The 21,725-nt window shown below is 48.1% G+C and overlaps 1 protein-coding gene across 1 annotated transcript in view; it reads right to left on the bottom strand.

Annotated features, from left to right (window-relative positions):
* Positions 1 to 21,725, bottom strand: part of LOC144273253 (Fc receptor-like protein 5) — a 209,907-nt gene that overhangs the window by 176,984 nt on the left and 11,198 nt on the right. Inside the window, 2 exon segments of the mRNA XM_077831757.1 lie at positions 10,017 to 10,346; positions 19,191 to 19,489. Coding sequence (XP_077687883.1) covers positions 10,017 to 10,346; positions 19,191 to 19,489 — 629 coding nt within the window.

Here is a 21,725-nt window from a genome sequence, read left to right as displayed (position 1 = left end):
TGGCTGTTGTGGGGTCCCCAGTATCTTTGTTATTGGGGCAGGAGTAATAAAGCGTTGCTATCCTGGTTATGTGAATCAAGGACAGTAGACCTATACTTGGCATTTTATGATGGAGGGTCTTATCCTCAGCTAAGCAGAACTCGCCAGGCAAGGGGGACTCACCCTCAACTAAGCAGAACTTGCCAGGCAAGGGGGACTCACCCTCAACGAAGCAGAACTCGCTAGGCAAGGGACATGGGTTCCAAAACCCACTGAAAGGGGGTGGAGGGAGATGACAACAACAAAAAACAAAACAACAACAACAACAATGATGATGATGACGATGACGACGACGACAGGTATGTGTACCTAGTAGTGTGGGTCTCTTCTGTGGGCCCTAAATGCTACTTTGACTCCTTCTCTCTCCACTGTGTAATAACAGAGCTAATTTTGACTCCATTAGGAGTCTCGTTACATGCTGCAGAGCTGAAATCACTGATACCTAGGTCTAAGCATTAGATCTACTTTGGTGCACCAGCACTGGGGCTCCCCTACTATCAGCTAAAATCACTGAGAGCTGAAGTTACTAAGAGCTGTGTTAAAGGGTGGGGACTGAAGACAACTTGGTGAGCAGCTAGCAGGCTGGCTAGTGGAGAGGTGTGGGGAGCAGAGCGGATAGTAGGGTGGTTGGCAGAGAGAAGCAGCCAGCAGGATGGCTGGCAGAGAGGTGCAGCTGGTGGTGAAGACTGCAGCAGAACCCCATGGAGAGGCCTGGCACTTGGCCATTGACCCAAGCAGCTGAGCATATAAGATGCCCCCCCACCTGCCTCCCCCCACTTCCACCTAGGCTGGGCAGTAAACTCTGCAGATAAACTTCTGAACTGGGTGGGGGATGCACTGACCAAGGACAGAAACTGTGGAGGGGTGACTTTTGGGTTGCTGGAGTCAAGGACCACTCTGGGGCTGCACTGACCAAGGACAGAAACTGTGTGTGTGTGTGTGGGGGGGGGGTGACTGTTGGGTTGCTGGACTTAAGACCCTGAGGGGAAAAGGACACTGCCAAACTTACTTGGGGATGGGTCTCTTGCTCATGGTTTGTGTTATGAATCTTGTTTGTGGTGTTTCCCCCAACATAATGCTGCATTGTTTCCCTCCTCTATTAAAAGGCTTTGCTAAACTCAGACTCTGTGCTTGCAAGAGGGGAAGTATTTCCTCTTAGAGGCTCCCAGGGGGGTGGTATGTAATTGTCCCAGGTCACTGGGTGAGGGCTCGATCCGGTTTTGCATTGTGTTATTGAAATGGAACCCCTAGATACTGAACCCTGTTGCTGCCAACTCTGATGGGCAGAAGGGTTACATAAACATAATTCTCCATCGGTCCCCGGGCTCCCTCTTCTGCAGCCCCTTCACCCCTCTCCAGGCTCTGTAGGGTTGTTGCCCGGCAGTTCTGCTGAGCAATACCTCCTAGGACTTTCCCTCTGGAGGCCCTCTCCCAAACTCAGCTGTCCTTCTCCTCCTTGTGTTGGAGGATCCCGTCCACCATTCCCAGGGGTCAGTATGGGAACCCAAAGCCTGCCGGTCCTCTCTGGGCTCCAGTCCCAGGACCCTGTGGTGAGCAGCTAAGATCTGCTCCCTCAGACGCCTCACAACTGCCTCCCGGACTCCTTTGTACCTTGGCTTTCCCCCAGGCTCTTTCCCCAGCTCCTCCCTGGGCTGTCTGCACAGCTGCTGCTCTCCAGACCTTCCCTCCAGCCTCCAGCAACCAGAGAGGCAGGAGAGCTTCTCCCCACATCCCTCATCACATCTGGAATGCCTCCCTTTCTGCTCACCACCCAGCCCTCTGCAGCTAGGCTCCATTTCCAACTGGGCCTGGCCCACCCTCCACCTCCTGTTACCCCCGCTTAGTGCCAGTGCGGAGTCAATACCCATCAGGCAGAGTCAGGGTTTGGGGACTGGAAACCCTCCGCAGCCCCATCACTCCCCGTCTGTGCAAAAGCTCCCTGCACCACAGTTGCACCTCCAAATGTTAGTTTCAAACACACCCAAGGACCCAGTGTGCTGGTTTCAGAGTCATCGCCATGAATGAGCGAGATCCCCAGCTGGGGTCAATGGGTCGTAGCTCCACTGGAGTCAAAGGGGCAGCAGGTGTAAATCAGCAGGTGTAAATCAGTGGATCTCCAGGGAAGTCTGATGGCCAGCTGGTGGGTTCTCTTCTGCCCCTGCCCCTGGATGGAGAATGTAGGGTGAAAACCTGATGGGAATGAGGGTCTTGGGGTTGAACCATTTGCCTCAGCAACCCACCCCCCTTTTTGTACCCCACTTTCCTGAGAGTTCTTTACATCAGCTGAGACTCCGGCCCCTCACACAAGCACTTCATTGAAGTACAGCCGCCAGTGCAGGTCTTGGAGAAGGTGACGGGAAGTGATCAGCTGCCCTCAGTCCCTCCTCACTTGGGATGGTGCTGCATGTCCAAACTTTGAGCTGAGCGGTGACTACAACTGAGGCTGTGACTTCCTCTGCCTCCACTAGAGGGGAGTGGCCCTGTCAGGGTTCCCTCCCCACTCTGAACTCTGGGGTACAGATGTGGGGACCTGCATAAAAGACCCCCTCAGCTTATTTCTACCAGCTTAGGTTAAAACTTCCCCAAGGCACAAATCCTTCCTTTGTCCTGGGATGGTATTGCTGCCACCACCAAGTGATTTAGACAAACATCCAGGGAAAAGGGCCACTTGGAGTCCCTATTTCCCGAAAATATCCCCCCAAGCCCCTTCACCCCCTTTCCTGGGGAGTCTTGAGAATTCATACTAACCAATAGGTTAACAAAGTGAGCACAGACCCTTTATCTTTAGGACACTAAAATCAATCAGGTTCTTAAAAGAAGAACTTTATTATAAAGAAAAAAGTAAAAGAAGCACCTCTGTGAAATCAGGATGGAAGGTAATTTTACAGGGTAATAAAAAGATTTAAAACACAGAGGATTCCCCTCTAGGCTCAACTTCAAAGTTACAAAAACAGGAATAAACCTTCTTCTTAGCATAGGGAAAATTCACAAGCTAAAACAAAAGATAATCTAATGCATTTCCTTGCTATTACTTACAATTTCTGTAATTTTAGATGTATCATTTCAATAGGAGCTGGGTTACCTGCTTGGTCTCTCTCTCTCTAACCAGAGGGAACAAAACAAAAAGAGCACAAAAAAAACCTCCCCCCGCCCAGATCTGAAAGTATCTTCTTTCCCTATTGGTCCTTTTGCGCAGGTGCCAACCAGGTTATTTGAGCTTCTTAACCCCTTACAGGTAAAGGAGGGATTTTATACCACCCTTAGCTGTATGTTTATGACAGCCCGTGAGAAGGGTTGGTGCCAGAGATGCTGCAGCCTGAATTTTCTGTGCATCCCCAGAGCACTGAAAAAGAGTTGCCCTCCAGGTGCAAGGCCCCATATCTCCACCCTCAGCCCCTGAGCCAGCCAGTCATCCCTCCTGGGGCCATATCAGAGACAGTGTCCCCTAAAGAGGAAAGGGCCCTGTGTCCCATTACCCGCCCCCTGAGCCAGCCAGTTCCCCACCCTGGGGTGGATCAGAGCCAGCACCTCATAGAGGGGAAAGGGCCCACGTCTCATTCCCACTCCATGAACCAGCCAGTCCCCACCCTGGGACCAGATTCAAAGGGGAACCTTCTTGCTTAGAATTAATTGAATCTATTTGTTGAAATAATCATCGCTTTTTACTTGATTTTGAAATAGCTGTTTCAGAACCAGCGGTGTCTCATGGCCCAGCTTCGATCTTGGATTCAGTGTTCAGGGCTTTGCATGTGAGATTATCTGCAATCTGCCTGTCTATCCCCCTACGCACCCATCCGTCTATCTGTCTATCTATCCCCATATGTCCCCATCTATCTGTCTGTCCATTCCCATACATACCCATCTATCTATCTATCTATCTATCTATCTATCTATCTATCTATCTATCTATCTATCTATCTATCTATCTATCTCCAAGAGAGAAACATGATTTAGAGATGACACCTGGTGATAAATATCATCTTTATTTCCACCTAACAAGAGCTGGAGGGAGGAGTTGGCACATCACCAAAGAGCAGTAAACACAAGAGCGTCAGTAACCAGAGTGAGGGGAAAGCCCAGGAGCTGGAAATGCCCCCAGGTGAGAGAACCCAGATGAGCGTCTCTAGGAGCAGATCTTGGAGATTCCACGTCAGGCCTGCGTCCTGGCCCGGGGAGATGCCAGGCCTGTGCCAGTGGCTGGAGGGTCTGGGAACAGAACCCCAGGGGTGTTTAAGCCCTGGGACAGCATGCCTGCCCCACACAGGCTTGTTATTTTACCTAACCACACCTGGAGGGCAAAGCCAGGCTTGACAGGTTGTGCCACGCAGCTGGGGAGGAACAGGCTGGTTAGTACACAGAGAAGATCGTTTGTAGCAGAAGGGGCAGGTGGTGGTGTCTGCATTTGCTTGCTGGGAGGCCTGGCTCCCAGACACACATCCTGCTACTCACCAGTCCCCATTCCTCTCTCAGAGGTGGGGATAGAAACCAGGAGGCCTGGGTCCCAGCCCCCAGTGCTCAAACCACTAGACCCCGTTCCCTTCTCAGAGTCAGGACTAGGACAAAAGCCTGGGCGTGTGGGAGAATGAGCCCAGGGATCCTGAAAGAAGGGTCAAGCCAGAGAAGCTGTGGGGAGGAAAGCTGGAGAGAGGCTGGGCAGGAAGAAACCGGTGGGAAAGCAGCCCCAAGCAGTTGGACAGGCGCAGACCTTGGCTTGCAGCAGACGGGGCCAGGTGGCCTGGGACGGTGGTGTGAAGACCCCTGATTTAAGTGGCTAAGCACACTCTGGAGCCTGCAGGGATGTGCTGATCACAAGGACCACAGATCCCACATAAGGTCTCGGAGTTACTTTGGTTGGCCTTTCAGTTGCTGCCAGTTGTTACCCCAAAAAGGGTGGACTTGAAGAGTGGGACCTGCCGAGGGACATCAGCAGGGGGTGCCAGAGCGAGAGGCAGCTGCTAAGCCCCACCTAGCCATGAGAAGGTGCTCCCGTGGTGAGTCAACCCCTTCACAAGCCCCTTAACCAGAGAAGGTTTCTCAAGCGCCTCTGTGGGACCATGGGGGAGGCGTGTGGGTGGCTGCCTTGTTCTTCTTGGTGCCACACAAAGGCCGAGCAGGGGCTGCGGATAACGGACAAAGCTGGTTGGCCAAGTGAGAGGGGCCAGGACTGTTCTGGCTTCAGAGATTAACAGATCTCAGTGATTAGCCACAAACGAGGTCACCTGCTGTTTGCGGCAGAATGAGGAAGGAGTTCCCTGCAATACCCAAGTCCTGGCTCCCAGCCCAAACTGCTCTAACCACCAGACCCCACTCCCCTCCCCGAGCTGAGGAGAGAAGCCAGGAGTCCTGCCTCCCAGCCCCCACTGCTCTAACCACTAGACCCCACTGCCCTCGCAGAGCAGGGATACAACCCAGGAGTCCTGATTCCCAGCCCGCCAGTTCTAACCACTCGAGCAGCCTCTAAAGGAGAACAGAAATAAGCTGGCATCATGTTGATTTCTACACAAGCAGTGGCAGGGAAACCACAAAACAGCCAGAAATAAGGAGAGGTCAGTTGGGTCACAAAAGTGAAGGCACCTTGATGAGGGGTCCCATCTCTCGATCTGAGTGTAGCATCATGGAGTTCATCTAGGCTGACCTCCAGTATAGTGCAGGCCACTTCATTTCACCTGGGCCCCCTATCTTGAGCCCAAAGACTTTCGGACCTCAGGAGAACAGGAGAGACTGACATGCCACTGATGCCTGCAGCTCATTGTGGTCCCAGCAGGTGACCTGCACCCCACATTCCAGAAGGAGGTGAAAACCCCCAAGGTCCCTGCCAAGCTAGCTTTGGGGGAGGAGGGAAATTCCTTCCCAACTCCAGCTCCGGTGACCCTGAGCTTGGGAACCAGCCCCACCACAGCGTCTAGGAAGAGGATTTTCAGAGCACAGCCCCACCCCCATCCCGTGTCCAGCTGCCGGGGAACTTGTGGGAGCATTTTCCTGAGTCTGACAGAGGTCTGATAAAGTGTCACAGAGCCAGCCATTGTTAGAGGGTCTGGGAAACCCAGCGGCCACAGCTTGGGGCATCTGAGACCAATTTAGGTGACCAAGTACCTCCTGGAGGTACTTGGACAAGCGGGCCTTGGCTCATCCAACTCGAAAGACCAGCCACTGAACCTCACCAGCAAGTGACTAGGAGGGACAACAAATGAATAAGCCAGGACAGGAGTGAAGTCAGAGGCACCTAGCAGAGAACCCCTGGCAGTGCCCCTTTCCCCACTCCTCAAACGTGTCCGTGGAGTCAGAGGATGCCACCCGGAGGAATTCTGCCTGGAAGTGTGATGGGGTGAGGAAGAGGGAAGAGGTGCCATAGTGATGAAGCAGCCCCTCCACTGAGCTTCCCTTCCAGGCTGGGAGGATGGCCGGCTTGGCCAACACCTGCAGGTTGATGAGAAGGCCTTGTGACTTTGTGGGGCCATGAGTGGAGTGTGCCAGGATGAAAAAGTGAGTGGGAGAAGACCAGAGTGGAGTGCAGATTGGCCCACCAGGGCTTCCTGCCCTCTCCAGGTTGCAACAGGACCTGCTATTTAGTGTTGGAGTGGGCCATGAGGGCAAGAAAGTGGATGATACGAAGCATAAGCGTGTACAGATGGGTGCAGAGTTTGGTTTGGAGATGGACTGGCTGGCTGGCATTCAGCCGACTCAGGTGGCACGTCAGGGGTGGCCAGGGAGGCTCACGGGGCAGGGACCTTTTGCATCCAAAGCAGCAGGAGGTTCCACAGGTGCTGAGCACAGTTGCCAACGTTCATGTGGTAAATAAGCACCCTGACTTTCATAATAATCCAAAAATCAAGCTAATCCCATTTCAAAACAAGGCCAAAACAAGCCAATCCCTAAGAACCCCAACTCTCTGTGTGACTAGATCCCACTGTGTGCAGTCTGGGACTGCGGTGGGCCCATTGTGCATCCCTGACTCTCTCTCCACCCCTTGCCCCTGCTTGCCGGGAGCCGATCAAAAACCAGAAGCAACAAGCTACAACAAGCAACAAGCCCAATTTCTGGGTTGGTTTTTTGTGTGTGCGGGTTTGACATGTCTGGTGCTGAGCTGCTGGTGGATCTGTGAGGGGGGAAGGGAGGTGTCAACAGCAACAGGGCTTCTTGCCAGAGAGCAAAACAAAAACAGCTGCCGGTGATGTGGTAAATGCGGTGCCCACATGAGAGGAGCCCATGCAGCTGTGCTGACAGGAGCTGTTAAGAGATCACTGCGAGCAGCTATAAACAAAGTTGCAAGCTGATGGTGACAGAGCAAGGAAGGAGTCCCCTAAAACACCCAAGAGAATAACACTCCTTTCCCACAACCAGGGATAGAACCCAGGAGTCCTGGTTCCCAGCCCCCGTTGCTCTAATTCCTAGACCCCATTCCATTCCCAGAGCTTGGAACACAACCCAGGAGTCCTGGCTGCCAGCCCTGCCTGCTCTAATCCATTAGACCTCCTTTCTGTCACAGGGCTGGAAACAGACCCTAAGTATCTTGACTCCCATTTGCCCCCTGCTCTAACCCCTAGGCATGCAGCCTCTGAAGAACCCTTTCACCCATGGAAGGACGCAGTTGGGAGCATGGAGAATTCTTGGCCCTCGGCATTCACCAAATAAGTGGACTGCATCATGAAATGGAGAGACTGAGAACGGCTGGGAGCCTTTTATTGATCCAAAATCCCCTACCCGATTCTGCCTGGGAGCGTCCTGCAGACCCTGGGAACACAAATGCAAGAAGCAATGAGCATTCTTTAGCCCTCTCTGCCCCATCACCCAGTGAGCTTCAGCTCCTGCTCTCCTGCCCCAGGGTTGGGATCTCGTAAACACCCCCCAGCTAAACAGGGTTGGCTAGATCCACACCCTGAGGCAAAAAAATTGAAGAGAGGACGTGGGAGGACTCACTAGGGGCACTCTGTTCTTTGAGTCCGTTCAGGCCCCAATTCCCCTGTGCAGCTCTAGGGGGCGCTGTAATGCAGGGAGCAGTGTGGGGCCCTCAGTAGAGGTGCTGACTCCAGTTCCCCGCTGTGGCGCTAGATGGCGCTGTGCTGCAGGGAGTGGGTTGGGCGCTCGGGACAGGTGCTGTCCCAGTTGAGTCCTTCCTGACTGTAATTCCCCAGTGTGCTGCTGGGGGGCGCTTCACCGTGCAAAACCGCCTTCACCACCTGTCACGGAGTGTGCAGGAGTCATGGCCCTGCACCCCTCTTCCTGGGATTCACCGTGACTCTCAGCCAGCCAGTAAAACGGAAGGTTTATTGGATGACAGGAACACAGTCCCAAACAGAGCTTGTAGGTACAGTTTCCCTCAGTCAAGTCCTTCTGAGGGGCAGGGAGCTTAGACCCCAGCCTTCGGGTTCCCTGCGTTTCACCCACCAGCCCCAAACTGAAAACAACCCCCCCTCCAGGCGTTTCTCTCCCCCTCCCCCCAGCTCCTCCTTCAGCCTTTGTCCAGTTTCCCAGGCAAAGGTGTCACCTGGCTTCAACCCCCCTCCTGGCTCAGGTTACAGGCTCAGGTATCTTCCCTCAAGTAAAGTCACTTCATGCTATCCCATCCCCAATGCCGACAGTCCCAGTAAAACCAGATGACATTCCCAGGTCAATCCGCCCCACTCCCTTCTGCGTCACACCACCACTCATGGTCATTCTGGATCCCCTGGCATTTTTCATTCATAGCTTTCATCTCCTGACAATTCCTCCTCCAGGTTCCAATGGATGTAAGAGTCTCCATGTCCCATCTCATGCACAGCTGTTGCATGGTCTTGCTCCGATTCATAGATTAATAGATTCATAGATACTAAGGTCAGAAGGGACCATTATGATCATCTAGTCCGACCTCCTGCACAACGCAGGCCAAAGAATCTCACCCACCCACTCCTGCGAAAAACCTCTCACCTATGTCTGCGCTATTGAAGTCCTCAAATCGTGGTTTAAAGACTTCAAGGAGCAGAGAATCTTCCAGCAAGTGACTCGTGCCCCATGCTACAGAGGAAGGTAAAAAACCTCCAGGGCCTGTTCCAATCTGCCCTGGAGGAAAATTCCTTCCCGACCCCAAATATGGCAATCAGCTGAACCCTGAGCATATGGGCAAGATTCACCAGCCAGATACCCAGGAAAGAATTTCCTTTAGTAACTCAGACCCCACCCCATCTAACATCCCACATTCCTGACCTTGGCTCTGCCACCTGGCCTCTGACTCCAGTTCTGACCCTTGCCTCTGATTCCTGATGGCTGCTCTAGCCACTAGACAAAACTGCCCACATCTCAGTCACTGGCACTGGGACTGTCTGCAACTCACAGGGTTAGTGATGTCTCACAGGTCACAGCCTTCCCCTGTAAACTCACTGCTCTGAGCTGATATTCTGGAGAGGTGGAGGGAGGGGGGACTTTTGAGATCTCTAAAGGGTTATTTTCTTGGGAACAGTCCATGCATCAGAGCTGCCGCCTTAACCAGTTACCTGTGCGCTACAAGCAGCACTGGGAGATGAGGAAGATGAGGCCATTGGTGATGAAGAAGGAACCACCCACCACCAGGAACCGGAGCAGGAAAACTTTGTCCGCTGCAGAGACAGTAGAGAAAAGAATTCCCCTGTGAAATGATGCAATGAATCGTGTATTTAGCTGTCTGCTGCCCTCCCCACCCCCCCTTTCTTTCTCTGTGTGCGTGCAGGTATGTGCTGCCCCCTGGAGGAGGAAATGCAGCCAGCTCTCCGGATATGCGAGTCACTCTGTGGTGTGGATGGCCGCACAGAATATGTAAATATTAACCCTGCTGCAGTCACAACAGGCTTCAGTTGTTATACAAGGGCAGGGGTCCGTGCTGTGGGATCAGTGGGTGCTGCCGGGTTCTGCCCCTGATACTGCACATTTCCCAGTATGCTCATGGTGTTCTCTGCTCTCCTTTTGCATCATGTGGCATGGGAGGGGAAGTCTTTATCTTGGTAGCTAGGAAGCAGGAGTTTCCTCACCTGTCACGGTGATGTTCACAGCCTGGCTCCTGGGAGACGGGACCCACTTCTGGCACACTTTCTGGACATACCCACAGGTGAATTTCCCAGTGCTGTTGGGACTGGCCCGTGGGATTCTGAGCACAGAGACATTAGTAGAGCCAGTCCCTTGCCCCGTGGTGCTGATCTGAGACCGTGTGTTCCCAGGGATGAACTCAGCTCCATCCCTGTAGAAGTGGAATCTTCGCTCACCGGTGTCCCTGGGGGCTGTGCAGGTGATCAGCACGGGGAGCCCTTACTTAATCACTCCAGTCGGGGGATCCATGCTCAGTGATGGTTGGGAAGGAGGACCTGAGGGGAGCAGCAAAAGGAAGGGTTAGCAGAGGCAGGTCTCATGTGGCGTGGGACACCACGCTAGTGGAGGAGATTAAAGAGGTGAAATGGTTTTATTCTGTTAAGGAAAAGTTAGCACATGTGACTCCATTTTGGTTTGGGGCCCACCATTGTTTAAATGCCAGCACATCATACACCAGGAGGAGTAATCCTTAGATATTGAATCCCTGTGAAAATCCTCCTCCTTGTCTCCAGCCTGCCTTGACTCCCAGTATCTGGTTTTTGTCAGTCTCTAACTCCCTGTCTCTTGGCCTTGATGTGAGGCCTCCCATCCTGATAATAAAAGTTACTGATGCATGGCTTTAGGACCATGCTGTGTAATTAACATACTGGTATAGCACGAGGAATGCACCAAGCAGGGATAGGTGGTAAATAAGACAAGGGTTTGTTTATTGGCTAAGGTTTCCGATGCACGAGGGCAACATGCTTTGCTAAAAGGTATATAACCTTTGTATAATCTGCATTCAGGGTCCCCTCCTGGCTAGCAGGGGGGCACCACGCTCGAGCGTAATAAACTTAGTGTCTTTTGGGAACTCTGCAGTTGTGGACTTTGTTTCTGTGCTCAGCCTAGATTCGAACTGTGCGTGACCTATCAGGTGTAATTCGTAGCACTTGTGTGCGTGTCCTACCAGGTGTAATTCGTAGCACTTGTGTGCGTGTCCTACCAGGTGTAATTTGTAACAGTTTTGGCGACCACGAAGGGACTCTAGGCTCGCCCCAACAAGCGAGACTACACTCCTCCTCTCGGACAGCTCCAGCCGGCACAGGGTGAGTTCACCTTTGAGAACTCCGAGGAGGGGGGGGTGTGAGCCGTCGCTTAGGCGATAAGGTGGCACATTTTGTGTTCTTTTGGTAGCCCGTTATAGGTTCTGGGCAGAGTGTAAGTAAGGGGACCCCTTTGGCTAAAATTCTCAAGAATTGGGGGAATATTTCTGGCACCCATGGGTTAGGCAAAAAAAAAGCTGTTATTTTATGTAAGGTTGAGTGGCCAGCACTAACAACTCAAACATCTGTTGAATGGCCACCGGATGGGTCCTTTGCTGGGGATACATTAACAGTGCTTAAAAGGAGGCTGGAGAACAAAGCTCCAGCCCAGATGGATTATTGGTATGTATGGGACAACTGGGCTTATGCGCATGCAAAAGGACATCCTCTTTCCTCCTCCTTTTCTTATTCATCTCAGGGGTCTCCAGCCCTGCTCTGTGCTATGCCTGCTTCTGCCCCTCCTCCGGCTTACCCTCGGCTTTCTGACTTATGCCCGTCACCTCCTTGCTTGCCAATTAGCCGTGCTTTCTGTCCAGGTAACAAGCCTCATGTGGGGAGGACTCGGGTAGCCCTTGTAAGTAAAAATATTTTAAAAAAAGACCAGGAGGGCTGGGGGCTAGTTAAGAAGCCCACCCTCCTTGTTAATTTAGTAGTGAAACAAAGCTGGTGCTCATGGAAGGGACAGTTCAGAAAAAAAAAAAAAGGATCGGGCCCAAGCGGGCAGGCAACAGATAGAGAAATTGGAAAACAGGTTGAAAACTTAAAGGTCATAGTGAAAAAAAAAAGTAAATAATTACAGGAATAAAAAACGTAAATCCCGGAATAATACTTAAAATGGTAAAATCTAAGTAATTGGGTGTCGTTTTGAAAAATAAGCAAGTAATTTAAAAAAAAAAAAAAAGTAAAAAGTTAACTCTTTAGTTGCTGGAAAGAATTAAGCAGTTAAACTTTGTAAAATACTGAAAAGAAAAAAAAATGCTTGGTTTCTTTGCAGCCATTTTAGGAAAAAAATGGGCCCTTTTCCAAAGAAATGCAATTATACAGTGCTACTTAATTAATATCGTATTAGGTTCCAAGAGGCTACAATAGGTGGTGTCTTCCTTTTCAGGTCGCTGTGTGTTTGACAGCAGGAGTTAAAAGTAAAAGGCAATCAAAAGTCTGGTAAAGTTTATTGTGCCCTTTTTAAAGTAAGAATCTTTAACCTGTGGATCCAAAAGCAAGCCGGAAAGCATTTGTTTTAATGTAAATTACCTAACTAATAAGGTAGAGGCCACTGAAACCTGGGCTGCCTATAAAACAAATACAAAAAAATATGGGTAATCCCTCTGTTTTGCCTGCAATTAACAAGGGTATTTGTATAAAAAGGAAATATTTTAAGCAATGACTGACTGCCCAAAAGGGGTAGATCTGTGTTTTATTTTTGTCTTTCAGAAAATCAGAGAAAACTGATGCCAGCTAAAAAGCAATTCAACATCTCATGAATTTACTGGCACAATAGGAATTCTGTTCTGTGTTCTATGTCCTGTCTTGTGGTGTTTGTCTTGTGGCCAAAATTGCTGTGTTTAATTTTTCATAGGACAGTTTAGTTTAAAACTAAATAGAAGGGTTAAATCAAAATGCAGATACTTGTTTTATTCAACTTGGAATACAAAGTGTTTGGATAATATCAAAAAATGTGATATACTAAAGTTTAATACATTTGCTTAAGTAAAAAAAAAAAAAAAAAAAATTTCATTGGCCAGATCTTTTAATTAAAAAAATTGTTGTTAAAATTTGCACACCAACAGTCTTTAGAAGCAAAGACATCAAAGGTTAACCCACTCCCCATATTATACATGAGATCCTTCTGGTTACCTCACATTTCTCGCCAGAGGGCTGGGGAGGGAAAAAAGCTATTGGACACCAGAAGTTGTACCAAGTGGACTCCTCAAAAGTGGGTGTGCTTGTCCTGGCTTGTTGCTCCAAAGCTCTGTAATAGAGTAATTTTCCTAGAAGGGTATATATGGCATACATTATACAATAAGACTAAAGTGCTGTATAATAAGCAATGTACATGTGTTCCTTTTTAAACAAAAATGTATAAGTAAAAAGTGAAAGTTTCCTTTGCAGGTTAATAAAAGCCAAGAAGGGGAAAAAAAAATAAAACGGAAGACGAGCTAATTCAACGCTGTAGCTGGCAGGCTTGGCAGGCTCGGTCCAAAGATAAGACACTGGCCTGCCCAAGGACACTACTCACAGCTAGGATTTGGCTAACAGCCAAGAAAGAGGGGGGCTTAAATGTGCCCAAGCAGCTGTAAGATCTGCAACACACTGCCAGACATTAATGAAATGTGTTAGGTCTCTGTATTTACAGGTAAAAGAAGTCCTGCTTCAAGAATCCTGAGCAAACCTGCCATTTGTTAAAACCAGGTGACTGGGTCTACATAAAGGTCCCTCGACAAAATACTACTCTGGCCCCATGCTGAAAAGGCCCTTATTAAGTCCTGCTAACTACCAACATCGCTGTGAAGTGCCAAGGACTGACTGCCTAGACCCATGCTTCTTACTGCAAAAAGACCCCTCCACCTCGAGGTGACTTCACTTCGACTACTGATCAGTCTGTCCCTCCTTCTGGGTTTTTTTTTTTTTTCTCTTTCCTCCTTTTGAACAGCAAAAAAAAAAACAAAACAAAAAACAAGGTGAAGTGCTAGTAACCTCTCCCTTGTCCACTGACAAAGCTAACCTGCATTCAGTATTTGCTAAAAAAACCAAAGCACTACAGGGTGACGTGCTAGTAACCTCTCCTCTGTATAATGCAAAACCATGCCTGTTCCAAGAGAGAAGGAACGCCTGCTCTGCTAAAACCACCAAAATCTAAAGATTCCTGACTGCAAAAGACACTAAGAATTGGCCTTAATGGCAAAGACGGAGCATTGTACATTGGCAGGGAGAAAGTTGCGGAATGTATTCTTGGGAATGTGAGGTAAAGTGGTGGGGTGGGTTTATTCCAGAGGCTGGAACTGTGCTTGTAGGCAAGTATAAATACCAAAAACGCCTTACAGCAACGAACATTACTCCCACCATCTGCCACCACTCCTTTGCAGGTAAAGGTTCCTGGATCCATCATAGCTACGTTAAGTTGGCGCTGGGACCCCCACCTGACCCTGACAAGCCATTGGATGAGCCACTTCACAAATAAACACCACGACCAACCCATGGACTAAGCTTTCCAGCTACTGGGACCTTCACAGCCCACCAGGACTTTTTGTGTTCCTGTTTATTGGACTTACATTGGGGGTAGTGTTTTTTGTATAGTACAGGGGAGGATGTCGACATTGGTATAGTTTGCCTGGGAGGGGTTCTCTCCCTATTCCCAAGTCCAGTACAAGGATGGGAGGGCAATAGCTTCTTGAATTTAACCCGTGCTATCAAACAGGGTGTAAATTGAACGCAGTGTTGGATTTGTATTCGTACCCCCACATATTTAGGTCAGGGCGTCCCGTTGGTAGGGGTACCTATCCCCCTTAATCGAACACTCCAAGCTAAGCTATGGGCAAACACTACATTTAACTGGAATGTTACAATCCAAATATGGTCTATTGATATAGTGGCCCAGAGTAATTATGCTTTATGTGTGTCACGACGTAAGGGCATAAAAAATACAGTTTTTGTAGGGAATTTTGTAGGGTGCAAGGACACCATCCAAATCAGCTCTGGTGTGGGAGGCCCCTCTACCTACTCCAGGACCCCGTGGCCAGTCCCCGAGGGGTCTGGCTGGTATTGGTTATGCAATCACACAGCCTATAAGGTTCTCCCAGCAGGATGGTGTGGTACATGTACCTTAGGGGCTATAGTACCCGCCATGACAGTACACCAGAACCTGACCCGGGGAGAGATCCGCAATCTAGTATGGAGGGACCGACGAAGTATTCCTTTAAACCCCCTTTCTTATCGGCCCAAAGGCTTTCACTCGTTTGGGCGTTGGTTTCTGCCATGGTTGGGAGTAAGCGAGCTAGAAAAAGCCATCGTTAACATTCCAGCTGCTTTGGAACTAATGGCAAATGCTACTGCAGATGCTCTCTCTGCCCTTCAAATTGAAGTCACCCAGCTATCCCAAACTACATTGCAAAACCGCCTAGCCCTGGATTATCTCCTTGCAAATCAGGGCGGGGTTGTGCTCTGGTCATTTCAAGCTGTTGTGTATTTGTAAATCAGCACCATAGAATAGAAACTGACATCCACATCCTCAAGCAACAGGCAGCCCTATTCCACCACATCAGCCTCGACACTACCAAAGCCGGATTCCAGGAGGTCTGGGACTGGCTCACCTCATGGCTACCGGATGTGGGGACTTGGGGACGGCGTATTTTGTATTTACTTTTTTTGACTGTTATTGTTTTTGCGTTATTTTTTGTATGCCTACAATGCTGCAGTATGTGCTGTCGGCAGTTGCTAACCCTGCAGCACGGTTACTCAGCCCCGATATAGCTTACTGACGTACAAAAAAAAAAGGGAGGACTGTTAAGGAAAAGTTAGCACATGTGACTCCATTTTGGTTTGGGGCCCACCATTGTTTAAATGCCAGCACATCATACACCAGGAGGAGTAATCCTTAGATATTGAATCCCTGTGAAAATCCTCCTCCTTGTCTCCAGCCTGCCTTGACTCCCAGTATCTGGTTTTTGTCAGTCTCTAACTCCCTGTCTCTTGGCCTTGATGTGAGGCCTCCCATCCTGATAATAAAAGTTACTGATGCATGGCTTTAGGACCATGCTGTGTAATTAACATACTGGTATAGCACGAGGAATGCACCAAGCAGGGATAGGTGGTAAATAAGACAAGGGTTTGTTTATTGGCTAAGGTTTCCGATGCACGAGGGCAACATGCTTTGCTAAAAGGTATATAACCTTTGTATAATCTGCATTCAGGGTCCCCTCCTGGCTAGCAGGGGGGCACCACGCTCGAGCGTAATAAACTTAGTGTCTTTTGGGAACTCTGCAGTTGTGGACTTTGTTTCTGTGCCTCAGCCTAGATTCGAACTGTGCGTGACCTATCAGGTGTAATTCGTAGCACTGGTGTGTGTGTCCTACAAGGTGTAATTCGTAGCACTTGTGTGCGTGTCCTACCAGGTGTAATTCGTAGCACTTGTGTGCGTGTCCTACCAGGTGTAATTCGTAGCACTTGCGTGCGTGTCCTACCAGGTGTAATTCGTAACAATTCAGAGGGACTTTGGGGGTCTCTGGGACCCAAGGCACTGGAAATAAATTGCAATCCCTTCCAAGTCACTGTCTTTCCATTGCCACCAACATTGCCCAACTTCCTGGTGTCCGTGGAGGCCTTCATCAATGGGAAAGCATTGAGCGCATACATAAGTCCCACTCCCTGTGGCCAGGATGACTCTCAGTCGGAAGGTCCTATTGGATTCTGCAGTGAGCTCGAGTAGCCAATTAAAGTGGCCACGTTAGACAGACCTATCTTTGGTACTATTGGAGACCATATTGCTAGACATTGGCCAGCATATAGATCAGCAATGTTGCTGGAAATTGGCAAGTCATGTTGTCACTTGGGTGCCAGTCTTGGGCTCTTTGGTTTTTGCCATTGTCCCTTTTGTCAGCCTGTCAAGGTTCCTTCCCCACTTTGAACTCGAGGGTACAGATGTGGGGACCTGCATGAAAACCTCCTAAGCTTACTTTTATCAGCTTAGGCTAAAACTTCCCCAAGGTACAAACTATTTTACCCTTTGCCCTTGGACTTTTGCTACCACCACCAAACGTTTAACCGGTTACTGGGAAAGAGTTGTTTGGAAACATCTTTCCCCGCAAAATCCTCACCAAATCCTTGCACCCCCCTTCCTGGGGAAGGTTTGATAAAAATCCTCACCAATTTGCATAGGTGACCACAGACCCAAACCCTTGGATCTTAAGAACAATGAAAAGCATTCAGTTTCTTACAAGAAGAATTTTAATAGAAGAAAAAGTAAGAAGAATCACCTCTGTAAAATCAGGATGGTAAATACTTACAAGGTAATTAGATTCAAAACATAGAGAATCCCTCTAGGCAAAACCTTAAGTTACAAAAAGACACAAAAACAGGAATATCCATTCTATTCAGCACAGCTTATTTTCTCAGCCATTTAAAGAAATCATAATCTAACGCATCTCTAGCTAGATTACTTACAAAATTCTAAGACTCCATTCCTGTTCTGTCCCCGACAAAAGCATCACCCAGAAAGACCCAGACCCTTTGTTTCTCCCTCCACCCAGCTTTTGAAAGTATCTTGTCTCCTCATTGGTCATTGTGGTCAGGTGCCAGTGAGGTTATCCTAGCTTCTTAACCCTTTACAGGTGAAAGGATTTTTCCTCTGGCCAGGAGGGATTTTAAAGGTGTTTACCCTTCCCTTTATATTTATGACACAGCCATAATGTTGGCTGTTGGGTTCCATGATACATTGCTCAAATTTTGATCATTGGCCATATTGAAAAGCCATGTTGGGTAGCCATATTGTTGGCTGTTTGGCAACCATGCTGGCAGTTCGGTTGCCATGTTGAGTGGCTTGGGTCTGCCCATTGGCCATATGGAGATGCTGTTAGGTGGTCATGTTGTCTATTTTGGGTCCAGTTTGATATGGTGAGAGACTCACCAGAGAATGGAAGGAGTGGGAAAAAAAATCACAGATCAGGAAAGAGGCGAAACTCTGGAAGGAGGCTAATGAGCAGTAACTATTTCTGCAGGATCAATTTCACCCCAGTAACATGATCTCACCCTCTAGTGCTGTCAAGGTTCCCGGCCCCACTCTGAATTCTAGGATACAGATGTGGGGGCCTGCATGAAAGACCCCCGTATTTCTACCAGCTTAGGTTAAAAACTCCCCAGGCACAAATTCTCCCTTCTACCTTGAGTTTAAGTAACGCTGCCACCACCAAGTGATTTAACAAAGAACCAGGGAAAAGGACCACTTGGAGTTCCTCTTCCCCTAGCAATCCCCCCAAGCCCTTACACCCCCTTTCCTGGGGAGGCTTGAGAATAATATCCTAACCAATTGGTTACAAAATGATCAAAGACCCAAACCTCTGGGTCTTGGAACAATGGAAAAATCAGTCAGGTTCTTAAAAGAAGGATTTTATTTATAGAAAAGGTAAAAGAATCACCTCTGTAAAATCAGGATGGTAAATACTTTACAGGGTAATCAGATTTAAAACACAGAGGATTCCCCTCTAGGCAAAACTTTAAAGTTACCAAAAAACGGGATAAACCCCACTCTAGCAAAGGGAAAATTCACAGGTTGAAAACAAAAGATAATCTAACGCGCCTTGCCTTATTTACTTACTCTTTTTGTAATATCAGAGACCTGTACAGGATGGTTTATAGTAGAAGGACTTTTTTTGACCTGATGCTTCTCTGTTTTCCCCAGAGAACACACCAACAAAGCCTCCCCTGCCCCCAGATTTGAAAGTATCTTCTTTCCCCATTGGTCCCTTTGGTCAGGTGCCAGCCCGGTTATCTGAGCTTCTGAACCCCTTACAGGTAAGGAGGAATTCTAGGCTACCCTTAGCTGTATGGTTATGAAAATTGCTATGGAGATAGGCTTACTCTGCTGGATGGGACATGCCCCCAGCTTAGTAACATTCACTCCTACAGCTGGTCACAAGAATTTCAACTAAACAGGTGTTTCATTCGAATCTGCCAATTTGTCCCAATTGAAATGTTTCATGCGGACGGTTAGATTTCAATCAAAGTTCTGATGGAACTGGCCGAGTTCCATAAGAAACTGCCTGGCTTCCTTCCAGCTTGCCCACCCAGCATGGGCTCCTAGCTTCTTGGTAAATGAGGAGCTGAGGCCTTGGAAGATTTAGCTCCCAGGGATTCCAGGCTCACTTGGTGGATTGCCCTAGAGTCATGGCTCCATTCCCTTCAAGGGAGAACTTTGAAATTCTTGGCTTTTGTTCCAAATTGGAATGAAACCAGATTTTGAACTATAGAAATCCTCTGTGAAACGGGATCAGCTTTCCCCACCCATCCTCCAGCTCCATCGAAGAGCAGCATGAATGGGGGACTCACCCAGCACTGAAACAGAGACTGGTTGGCTTCCCACCGACAGTATCTCTTGCTCAGATTGTGCTCTCCAGTATTTGCATGTATATGGTCCAGCACCAGCCACGTGAAGTGCAAGGAAGACCAGTTTGGCTCCCCCGCTTGGGTCAGGGGCAGAGGTGGAGGTCTCCCCATTTCTTTCATTGTAGAATCTGTATCCTGTCACCTCCCCGACTTTGGGATCTATGCAGCTGAGCATCACCTGTTCCCCCAGAAGGTACTCAAGGCGGGGGGGTCCAGAGAAAGTGACGGTGGTGGTGGTCGTTCTGGAATAGGAGCAGAAGGGTTAGTGAAAAGAGAGTGACTCAAAGTGATTCCCGATACACTGGTACAAACAACCCCACATTTTGGTTCCCAACCCCTAGCCCAGTGAACTATCCTCTAAGAAATAGGTTTTGTGATAACTCAACAGGAGCTGATTCCTCGCGAAGGGACGTATCTCAAGAGAAGCAGCAATGGGAGGAGCATGAAGGAAAAATGTTCATCCCCAGTTCCTATAACCAGAGCTCTCTCTGTCTGGCATGCATCCCATGCAGGGAGCTGTAGCCCACGGAAGCTTCTGCTCAAATAAACGTGTTAGTCTCTAAGGGGCCACAAGTCCTCTTGTTCTTTCTGCGGATACAGACTAACATGGCTGCTCCTCTGAAGTCTGGAGATACAGTTAGTTAACAGATAAAACACCACTAGATGGCACTCAAGAGTACGTAGCCTGGTTCTTGGTAGAACTTTTTCCACTGAATGGATTTTTTTTCCATTGGAAAATGGGGTTGTTGTTTTTTTATTTAAATGGAAAAGAAAATAATTTCCAATGATGTATTTTTCATTTTCTGAAATTATTTCATAGTAAGGGAAAAACTGGAAATCAAACCTGAGGGTTTTCCCCCCACAAAATGAAAAAAATTCAGGATTAAAACATCCAACATTTTGGAAATGTTTGTTTCAAAACCATTGAGTTTTCCTCCACATTTTCTTAATTCACCACTTTGTTACCATTTTCCATTTATAATTATGGAGAGAGAATCATAGAATCATAGATCTCGAGAGGTCATCTAGTCCAGTCCCCCGCACTCATGGTGGGACGAAGAATTATTGAGACCATTCCTGACAGGTGTTTTTCTAACTTGCTCTTAAAAACCTCCCATGATGGAAATTCCACCACCTCCCTAGGCAATTTATTCCAGTTATTAACCACCCTGACAGGTATGATTTTTTTCTTAATGTTCAACCTAAACCTCCCTTGCTGCAATTTAAGCCCATTGCTTCTTATCCTGTCCTCAGAGGTTAAGAAAACCATTTTTTTCTCCCACATCCTTGTAACAACCTTTTATATACTTGAAAACTGTCCCCTCTCAATTGTCTCTTTTCCAGACTAAACAAACCCAATTTTTTCAATTTTCCCTCATAGGTCATGTTTTCAAGACTTTTAATCATTTAGTTGCTCCTCTTGGACTCTCTCCAATTTGTTCATATCCGTCCTGAAATGTGGCACCCAGAACTGGACACAATACTCCAGTTGAGGCCTAATCAGTGCAGAGTAGAGCAGAAGAATTACTTCTCATGTCTTGCTTACAACACTCCTGCTAATACATCCAAGAATGATGTTTGCCTTTTTTGCAACAGCATTGCACTGTTGACTCATATTTAGCTTGTGGTCCACTATGACCCCCAGATCCCTTTCGCTTTCCTAGGAAGTCATTTACCATTTTGTGTGTGTGCAGCTGATTGTTCCTTCCTAAGTGGAGTACTTTGCATTTGTCCTTATTGAATTTTGTCCTATTTACTTCAGACCATTTCTCCAGTTTGTCCAGATCATTTTGAATATTAATCCTATCCTCCAAAGCACTTGCAACCCCTCCCAACTTGATATCGTCCACAAACTTTAGTAGTGTACCCTCTCTGACTGGCCTGTAATTCCCTGGGTTGTCCTTATTCCCCCTTTTATAGATGGGCACTATATTTGCCTTTTTCCAGTCTTCTGGAATCTCTCCCATCTTCCATGACTTTTCAAAGATAATCACTAATGGCTTAGATATCTCCTCAGTCAGCTCCTTGAGTATTCTAGGATGTATTTCATCAGCTCTTGTTACTTGAAGACATCTAACTTGTCTAAGTAATTTTTTATTTGTTCTTTCTCTGTTTTAGCCTCTTTTGATCCTACCTCATTTTCACTGGCATTCACTACGTTAGATGTCCAACCGCCACCAACCTTCTTGAGGAAAACTGAAATAAAGAAGTCATTAAGCACCTCTGCCATTTCCACATTTTCTGTTATTGTTTTTCTCCCCTCATTGAGTAATGGGCCTACCCTATCTTTAGTCTTCCTCTTGCTTCTAATGTATTGGTAGAATGTTTTCTTGTTACCCTTTCTGTTTCTAGCAGATTTGATCTCGTTTTGTGCCTTGACCTTTCTAATTTTGTCCCTACACACTTGTCTTATTTGTTTATATTCATCCTTTGTAATTTGACCTTATTTCCACTTTTTGTCGGACATTTTAAATTTTC

The sequence above is a fragment of the Eretmochelys imbricata genome, chromosome 13, assembly GCF_965152235.1.
Source record: "Eretmochelys imbricata isolate rEreImb1 chromosome 13, rEreImb1.hap1, whole genome shotgun sequence".
Lineage (NCBI taxonomy): Eukaryota > Metazoa > Chordata > Testudines > Cheloniidae > Eretmochelys > Eretmochelys imbricata.
Note: the sequence above shows the minus strand (reverse complement) of the source record. Positions and strands in the feature narration are given on the sequence as shown.